General features: G+C 59.6%; 1 protein-coding gene across 1 annotated transcript in view; it reads left to right on the top strand.

Moving 5' to 3' along the window:
* Positions 1–9,775, top strand: part of Tmprss6 (transmembrane serine protease 6) — a 56,344-nt gene that overhangs the window by 18,706 nt on the left and 27,863 nt on the right. Inside the window, exons 9-11 of the mRNA XM_048807989.1 lie at positions 7,749–7,894; positions 8,185–8,283; positions 9,135–9,248. Of these exons, the coding sequence (XP_048663946.1) occupies positions 7,749–7,894; positions 8,185–8,283; positions 9,135–9,248 (359 nt within the window). The remainder of the gene's footprint in view (positions 1–7,748; positions 7,895–8,184; positions 8,284–9,134; positions 9,249–9,775) is intronic.

Genomic DNA, 9,775 nt, shown 5'->3' on the forward strand with positions numbered 1-9,775 from the left:
CCCCAGCCCCGCCCCGGCCCCGCCCCGGCCCCCACCTCTCCTGCTGCAGGGTCTCAGTCACATACTTGTCCTCAGAAGCCGCAGGGTGCATTTCCGCGGGTGCTGTAGTCCTGTGTCAGGCACCTTGAGTTCATCGCTGGGATGAGGCGGGAGACAGGACCCCAGGCACTCAGGGGCCCCTAGACCCACACAGGTGCCTGCGAGGCACCTCATCCCTCTTCCCGACTCCCCAGGCACAGCCAAAGACAGACACTATCTCTGGTATGACTGCTCCCAGAGAGACCCGGGTCACTCAGGGATGCCCTCAACTCGTGGGTCCCCTGCAAGACACCTGTTCTTTGCTTCCACCCTTGGCCCCTCTTTTAGTAAGGAAGCAGCCAGCCCCTCTGGGGAGGGGACAGTTGACAGAGGGATCTGGCTAAGAGAGGGGTGACACCAGCGTCAGAGTGGCTGGGGTTTAGCAGAATGACAGGTCAGTGCTCCCTGGGGTAGCCACCCAGGGCCCCTGCTGGTCCTGAGGGTGGGTGGGGCAGGCGATGGGAGGCAGGGAGCCCAAGAACATTCCCCTTCATCTGGGAGAGGAGGGAACAGGAACTCCAAAGGGACAATCCAGAGGGTGGGGACTCAGCGTCTAAACACGGCCATGGGGAACATCCTGTCCAGGGAGGGAAGCAAGGTCCAGGCTGGGGGAAGGGCCAGGAGGGGAGGGAGCCCACTGGAGGGAAGGAGGCCCTCCCCGGCTCCTCTGTTGGAGAGAAAAGGTCCGGGAGGAAGGAGGGACCTTGAAGCAGCCTTTGCAGAGCCCTGGATGCTTCCCCTCCCTGTGAGAAGGGTCACTGTGTCAGGGACATTGACGAGAAGACTCTACATCTAATAGCAGGGGGCCTCTGCCTTCCCATCCCACTCTGAGACTCTGGGGATCTAACAGGTTGGGATTTTTTTAGGATGCAATTCTAGAATTCTTTTTTTTTTTAATTTTTAGTTGTAAATGGACATAATACGTTTATTTTATATTATATTTATTTTTATGTGGTACTGAGGATCGAACCCAGTGCCTCACATGCACAAGGCAAGTGCTCTGCCACTGAGCCACAGCCCCAATTCTAGAATTCTTGATTTCTGGGCTTCACAGAATTTGAGCACCTGATATTCCACTATTCCACTTGGAAGTTTCTAGAATGCTAGGATTCTTGGGTTCTGCAGTTGGTGTCCCCAGGGCCAACGCTTGCACTTTGCTTGTTGGTTGATCCCATCAGACAGGACCGTCCTGACAAAAGTGACGGGACTGACAATGCTCAAGGGACATGACGTTCCTGTCCAGGCTTTTTGCAGTTTAGCAGGGACCATGACTAAAAGACAGGGCAAGAAATGCCCGTGGTGTGAGCAGGGCCAGGGCTGTCTGGGGAGCAGAGGCACCTCCTAGCAAGGGGACCGGGGGTGTTCCTAGGCATGGCTGCCCGGCTCCTTCACGGAGCTCCCTCAGGGGCCCTCCTTCCTCACTCAAGCTGATAAGGGGGAGGTCACCACCAGTGTCCCCAGAGTAACCGTAAGATTGGCCTATGATTCACAGTTCTGTGAATGAAGGTGACGTGTTTTCCTGCCACTAGAGCTGACTCTGGTATCTCAGGAGGCCTGGGAAGGAGGGCGGGTGGACTTGGGTCAACTCCCCGGCTCCACTCCCTAGCCCCACCCCAGGGCAGCTCCACCCGCCAGGCACCAGGACCAGCACAGGTGCTCGGTGCTCAGCACACCCGGGGGATGGCACTGCTCTGTCTCCCAGAGCCAGGGGAGTCTCAGCAGGATTAGGTGGCACCCAGAGGGGTCCAGTCAGGCCTCTCCCCACCCAGCCCAGGCCACGATCAGTGGGATGCAGGATGGAGGTGCACCCCTGCCCCTGTGGGGGCCTGCTTCCTGCGCCCGAGCAGGCAGGCAGAGGGCTGGCTGCTGGGGGGCCCAGAACTCACAAGCTTCCGTGGTAACGGGGGGTGTGGAGTGGGAACAGAGATGGGGAAGTCGGTTTGAAATGGACGATGCTCTAATGGCCCAGCTGTGGGCAGCAGGACAGACGCAGTGGGATGGGAGGGGCCCTGCGGAGTTCTGGAGACCCACTGAACTGGGGACGTGTGGGCTGGACGGGTGGTGGAGTCAACCCTCCCCTCTGTGCAGTGGAGACGCTGAGGTCAGGAGGCTCAGGACTCAGCCTGTCCTCTGCTGCTCCGTGTTGGGAGGGACTTTGGGGTGTGGCCAAGTGGGGGCTGGTAGGAGGGTGAAGCTTGGCAGGTCCCCACACCCTCACTCCCAGCTCCCGGGCCTCCTGTGGGTGGAAGGTGCTGGAACTCTGGATCTCCCGTCCTCACCTGGGAAGCACAAGGGTCGGGCAGCCCAGGCCCCGACTTCAGGTGTTCGCCCAGCAGAAAGCCGTCTCCTGCACAAGCTGAGCTCGAGCCCCCAAGGAACCTCATTCCGGCCGGGGGCCGTGAGGTGGAAGGGGCTGGAGCGGGAGGCCGGCCGGCAGGGGCCCTCTGCTTTCTGCTTGGGTGAGGTCTTTCCTCTCAGCACTCAGAACTCAGCTCAAAAATGTGCCCCAAGCTGGGGGTGTGGCTGGGTGGCAGAGCATTTGCCCGGTTTGCATGAGGCTCACATTCTATCCCCAGCACTGCCTATAAAAGGGTGGGGATGTGAAACAGATCCCCCTGTGCTGAAGATTAAATGAGATAATGCATAGAGAATGTTGGCACACACAGGTCTCGGTAATGAATCATCGTGTGACACCAACCATTCGTTAATACCTGGCTCTCACTGTACGAGTTGGGCACTGAGGCTTATAAGGGTCATGGTACTGTCTTCTTCGGTCCCAACAACCCAATGAAAAAGTAGGTGCTTATACCAGTGTCCTAGTCTGTTTTCTCTGACTGTAACAAAATACCTGAGACAGGATAATTCCTAAAGAAAAAAAGGTTTATTTGGCTCACAGTTCTGGATGCTGGAAGTCCCAGAGCATGGCACCAGCACCTGGTGAGGGCCTCGTGTGACATCATAACATGGTGGACGGTGTCACATGGAGACAACTGCTCTCAAGGTGACCCATTAAACCATTAATTAATTAATCTGTGAATCCATTCATGAGAATGGAACCCGCTTTACCCAATCACCTCCTGAAGGTCCCACCTCCAAATACCATTAACACATGAATTCCAGGAACACACCCCAAACCACAGAGAGGCAAAGTCATTAGTGCAAAAACACCCAGCTTGTAAAGCCAGAGTTGAGCCCAGGCAGCCTGCTGCAGAGCGTGTGGGCACAGGTCTGCGTATCTGCGTAGCCCCGTGCCACCTGCCTCCCCCTCGGCTGAGCTGTCCCCCATGCTCTGTGCTGGTGGGAGCCGTGGCAGTGCCAGAGTCCCTCTTGTCCTTTCCTCTGAGAGCAACCCTGGGGTGCCACAGCCCTGTCTTCCAGACCGTTACTCAGGGCCAGGGTCTCCCAGTGGAGCCTCGTCCCCTCGCCCGGCTCCTGCATGCCCATGGGCAAGGGAGGGCAGAGGGGGTGGCTGCCTCCCAGCAGCCTGGCAGCTGCCCTGGTCGTCCCTGGGTCTTGGTTTTGTTCTGAGGCTCTGGGATGGATGGGCCCCGCGTGCTGGGGAGTGCTGAGTCGGTGCTGATAACGATCGCTCTCGCTCGCTGGCTATCGGCTGATGCTGGGAAACTCTCTGCGTGAGCGTTTGTTGGGAAACCTGGCGTGGGGTGGGTGGAGAGGCGGGCGGGCTTGGGGCGCGGGGGAGTAGGTGGGGAGGCCCAGGCCTTTGGCTTATTGATGAGGAGGCGAGGGGTGGTCAGGGGAGAGGGTGCCTGAGCCCTCAGGGCAAGTGGACAGGAAATGTCCAGAGGCTGGGCACGCTGGTGCCCATCACCGGCTGCCCTGAGCCTGTCCTGTCACCTGTGACCTCTCTAGACCCAGTGTCTCTGGTGCTGTGATCCACTGAGCCCCCATCCTGTTGGTGGCCTGGGGGCAGTGGAGGGACCCGTCCTCCTGAGGTGCAGCCGCAGCCTGCTTGGTTTCGCAGAAGCCACCTCACTGGGTGCCGCCACAGTGCAGGCTGCCCCCTTTCCGGGAACCTGTCCCTCACTGGCTTCCTCTCCTGTGATGTCACTTCTCCTATGACCTGCAAAGCCGTTTCCACTCGCTCCCAGCCCTGGAGGCCAGGCCGGGGTCAGGCGGCTGAGCTTATGGGGCCCCTGTGGCCAGCCTGGCTCTGGGCGCCTCTCGGCTCCCCACCCAGGCCCTGGGCCGCCAGTGTGCCTGTGGCCACCCTGTGCTGGTGCTGGCCGTGGTGGAGGCTGGGTCCCATGTTCCCAGATGGCCACAGCCTGCCTGTCAGCCCGGTGCTGTCGCAGAGTCATTTCCCAGGTGCTCCTAAAACATGGCACGTGGGGTTCTGTCGCCCGGTTTACTGACGAGACCTAAAGCTGTCTGAGGCAGGATCCTGTCCCCAAGGCCACACAGGCCATTCAGGTGCCAAACTTCGAACTCAGTTCTGCAAGGCCAGATCCAGGGCTCTGGCCACCATGCGGGACCCGGCCGTCCCCGCATTAGTGCCTGTCTTCCTGTCCCTCTTTCCCTTGAGCCTGTCCTTAGGGAGGACGGGACCAGTGCTCCCCTCCTCTCCACCCACCCAGGAGTCTCCCATTCCTGCGGTTGCCGGCAGGCAAGGTTGACAGGGTCCCTGCTCACCATCTGGTGAGGCAAGGACAGAATCCCCCAAGCCAGAGAGGCGGGACAGCAGGGCGCAGGGCAGCAGCACCTCCCTCACCCAGCGGCCAGCCCCCGGGGGCACAGGGTGCGCAGCCGCAGCTCTCTCTAGGTGCTCCTGGGCGGCCTTGGTGGGTGGGAGGAAGGGGCGAGCCAGAGGCCAGGCGTCCCCCAGGAGCCTCCGCGGCAGGAGCCAGATGAGCAACTGGCCAGGCGGGGACCAGGCTCCAGGAGGCAGGCTGCTTGGGGAGAAGAGGGCCCAGGCTCACCGGGTCACACCAGCCAGTGTTTCAGGGTCTCTGACCGTTATCATGTGAAGTAGCTGCTAACTTAAACTAACTGTAGCCCTGCACAGGCGGGGTAGGCTGTGTCCAGGGTGCACCACTCAGAGCCGTGGACAGGGCTTCTTGGATGCTTGTCTGGCCCCCCGGTAAGGAGAGGCTTTCCCCACGACCCCACCCCAGCCCCTGCTCCACCGCCAGCACCAAAGGCTGCCGTGATGGACAGGTTCCTGTGGGGTGCAGGAACCCGGGAGAAGGGAGCGCGGCCATGGCCCATGGCCAGCAGAGGGGACACCCTGCTTGTGGCACTGGTGCCTCAGGCCCTGCCCACGGCCCAGGCAACCTCGCAGCTTCTCTAGGTTGAAATGCTCCGTTCCCTTCAACCGGGCTCTGTTTTCTCCCTGACCTGACATCCCCCAGCGTACGTTGTTTCTTAGGGATCCATTTGACTCCTTGTTCCCCTGCCCTGATTCCAGCCCCTAGTGTCTCTGTCCACTTCCTGGGCAGCCTCAGGGGTAACAACCCGTGGTAGCCGCTGGTCCCACTAGAAACCACGGACCCCTTGGTGTCTTAGCATGAAAAGAGCTGGGCTTGCTCCTGGGCGCCCCCTGGTGGTGCCTGGTGCCCTCAGGGGCAGCTGGGGCTGGGGGCATCTAGGTGCAAGACCTTGGTGGTCAGCGTTTTCTATCTTGGGACCCCTTTACTCCAGTTAAAATTACGGAGCACCCTGCAGAGGTCTTGCACGTGAAGGTCATACAGCTATATCTACAATGCTAGAAATTCACCCGAGGTCATTTAAAATAGTTATTACATTTGTTTCCTCTTGCTCATAGTTTCAGCCACCCACTGTCACAAGGTCTGAAAATATCAAGTGGAAAATTCCAGAAATAATTCCTGAGCTTTAAGTAACTTAATTTTAGCATATTGATGCGACTTTTCTAGTTTATTATTAGTTATTGTTAATCTTTCACTGTGCCTAATTTATAGATTTGACTTCATCTAAGTATGAACAGGGAGGAAGGGCACCGAGGGCTTGGTACTATCTATGATTTGAGGTACCCGTGGGGTCCTGGAAGGGACCTTTGGCGACAGGAGAAGAGTCATTTACACATTTTGCAACTTTCTTTAATAAGTGGCCTAAGAGCCCACACTGACCCTGGCATCTGCTTCTGCACCCACTAGGTAATGATATGATGTCTCACGTGGCGTATCACTGTGACAGAAGCCAACAACAGGGCCTCACTATGAAAATGGCTTTGGATCCTCAGGGGTCCCCGGATGGCACCCTGAGGACTGCTCGTGGGTGCCAGGTCAGGAACAAGGCCGTGGGTCTGGAGACGGACTCTCAGGAGGCCTGAGTCTAGGCCAGGCCCCTGGAGGGGCATTCGAGGGGCTTGGTCCCTAGAGCTCATGGTGGCGGATGAGCCAGGGGGCTCCATGCCCAGCAGGCCAGGGCGTCCGCCGGGTCCTGAGCAGCAGGGCTCTGCTCCACCTCAACAGCGCCCTGTGGGAAAGTGGGCTGAGAGCAGTCCTCCCGGCCAGGTGGGTGTGGGGAGGCCAGGGCCTGCTGCCCTGGAGGCTCGTTGGTGGTTGTTGGTGGTTGATTAACTGATTGCTGTTGAGTGTCCGGTGTTCCAGAAGTTCCGGCCCTGGGCATGAGGTGGCCAGCTGGCGGGGGCGTGTGTGTTGTGGGGTGTCCCCCCATACTTTGGGGCTGTCTCTGGCCTCTGGTCTCCACTACGCCCCTGGCTGGAGCATTTCATCCCTCTCTGGAGGTCTCGGGCCTGGGTTCCTTGAGGGACCCCCGCTGCAAACAGATTTCTTCTCTCTGTGCCTGTTGGGGAATCCCGTGAGCGGACAAGCTGTCCCCATTTGTATTGTGAGGGTATCCTACCGGGGATGGAGGGATCCCCACTGCTCTGGGGAGGGCCCCATCTCCCAGGGGCGCTTGCACCTGCTCTGTGAGGGGAGGTGTGAGGCCTGTTCTCTGGGGCCGGCTCCACCTCCCGTGGTGGCTGTCCCACCTGGCCTTCCAACCGAGCATCTTCCTGGTGGGGAGGGCCTCCGGGAGGACGTGAGGGAGCACCTGGGCAGGTGTGTTCCCACCTGAGTGTGGCTGTGCCTGGAGAAGTGTCCATCAGCTCCGGACTAGTAGTCCTAGTGGAAGGACCGTCCTTCCATCAAGCCCAGAGGGCCCGGGGGAGCCTGCCAGCAGCCCCAGCAGGCGGACAAGGTGGAATGGGGAACGCTGCCTCTCACGCCATTCCAGGCACCAGGGGAGTGACCTCCCCTGTCAGAGACTGGTCAGCCAAGACCGTTGCCCCTGCTGGCACACAGGAGCCTTTTGTCAGATCCAAGGTCAGCAGGAATCATTTATAATAAGGAAGGAAAGCGAGACTCCGGGAAGGACCCTGACTGGCCAGAGTCTCAGAGCTCCTGGGTGCCTGGGAGAATCTAGACTTTGACTTTTATTCCGTAGGCAATAGGGAGCCATTGAACGTTCTGGAGCAGGGGAGGAACATAGCTGGCTGCTTTCTAGAGGTGACTTGAGGGTGAACAGACACCCCCAGAAGGAATCAAGACAGGATCTGGGGCTGGTGCAGCTCCTGTCCCTGCTGGCAGCCTCGTCCTTGCCCTGTCTGTGCACAGGGGCCCAGGCTGTGCCTTCCCTTGAACTGGGAAACCAGCTGTGTGTCCCTGAGTTGTGTCTGGTCCCCCCAGGTTGTGTGGCTTGCGCACCCTGCAGCCCTATGCCGAGAGGATCCCTGTGGTGACCACGGCTGGCATCACCATCAACTTCACCTCCCAGGTCTCGCTCACGGGCCCCGGGGTGCGGGTGCACTACGGCCTGTACAACCAGTCAGACCGTGAGTACGGCCAGCAGCATGCAGCAGGGGACCCGGGACCCCATGCGTCTCCCTGCTGCTTACGAGGCTGGCCGACTGTGCGTGCGTGTGCATGTAGCTTGCGTGCCCGTGCTTGGCTGCTACACGTCCTCAGGCACATGCATGCTCACGCCTACCCACACGTGTGCGCCTGCGCGTGTCTGGGTACGGACACCGGCCTGTACCTGTTCATGCACGTGTATGCACACGCGTGTGGGTGCATCCTTGTCCTAACGGTGCCCTCCTTGCTTCCGTGGCCTCCTGTGGCCCAGCCTGCCCTGGAGAGTTCCTCTGCTCTGTGAATGGCCTCTGTGTCCCGGCCTGTGACGGGATCAAGGACTGCCCCACCGGCCTGGATGAGAGGAACTGTGGTGAGCCTCCGTCCGCCCTCGGTCGCCTGCCCGCCCCGCATGGCGCCAGCTGAGGCCCTGATACCTGGCACCTGCAGTTCCCCTGATGGCACCCGAGTCGGGGCTCTCACTGAGCTGAGATGGCAGGAGCCTCACCAGGGCCACCCTGTGGGGCCGTGGCAGGGACAACTTGGGACTCGGGTCTCCTGATTCTCAACTCAGGGCTTCTGACCACCAGGCCAACACCCAGCTGTCGGTCTGGCCAGATGTCCAGGAAGGATCAGAGAGGGCGGGGGGCATCAGGAAGGGCAGGCACTGTCAGGGCAGCCTGGGGACAAGTCTTCACCACTCTCAGATGGAGTCCTCGTCCCTTTTCTCCAGGGCCCAGGCTGCCAGCTCTTGTGCCCAGCCCAGGGAGGACTCCTGGTGGTCCCCCAGGCCAGGGCTCTCTTGGAAAAACACCTGAGCCCTGAATCCTGCTGCTGGGCCCGAGAGCCGCGGTCCAGGCAGCCAGGCCGATGTCCCCCTCCACTGCCATCAGAGTTTCCAGTCGGAGGGGGAGAGGAGCAGGATGAGGCGGAGAAGCTCCCCTGTAGGCTGACCCGGCCGCGATGCTGGGGAGGGGCTTCCTCCCTGAACACTGACCATCCAGGTTCCAGTTCTAGCTCAGCCAGGGGACGCTGGGCAAGTCACTTCATTCTGCTTGTACCAACGAAATGGGGTGTCTCACGGGGTTGTGGTGACACTCAAGCGCACAGTAGCTGGGAAAGAGCTGTGACGTCTCCCAGGACACACACGCTCCCTGGGCACCATGGCCAAGTCCCAGCCTGGTCCTCGGGTGTCCTCCCACTGGCCCTTCTCTGTCCCCTCAGTGTGCAGAGCCACATTCCAGTGCCAAGAGGACAGCACATGTGTCTCACTGTCCAGGGTCTGTGATCGGCAGCCCGACTGTCTCAACGGCAGTGACGAAGAGCAGTGCCAAGAAGGTAGGCGGGGCCCACGGGGATCTGGAGGGAGACCAAGGGGCAGCCAGGCTCCCAGCCCTCAGCACACGTCCCCAGCAAGGGCTTCTGCTCTCAGGACCAAACAATCAATCAACTTTCTGTACCTGTGCTAGTTCATCCATCAGTGTGTCTGTGCACTCACCCGCCCATCCTGTCCAACTGTCCATCCGTCCGTCCGTCCGTCCGCGCATCCATCCATCCATCCATCTTCTGGTCTCCCACATCACCATGTTTATCCATTGATTGATAAAATCATTCATTTATCCACTGAGTCATCCAACCGTCTCTCCCCCTATCCACTGAACTACGCATTTATTGGTTTTCCCAATGACTGTTCTGGGAGTCCACTGTTGAATCCATCCATTTACCCACCCATCCACCATCCACCCATCCATCCATCCACTCATCCATCCACCCACCCATCCATCCACCAACATACCCATCCATCATCCACCCATCCATCCATCCACCCACCCATCCACCCATCCATCCATCCATCCATCCACCCA

The sequence above is a fragment of the Marmota marmota genome, unplaced genomic scaffold, assembly GCF_001458135.2.
Source record: "Marmota marmota marmota unplaced genomic scaffold, marMar, whole genome shotgun sequence".
Lineage (NCBI taxonomy): Eukaryota > Metazoa > Chordata > Mammalia > Rodentia > Sciuridae > Marmota > Marmota marmota.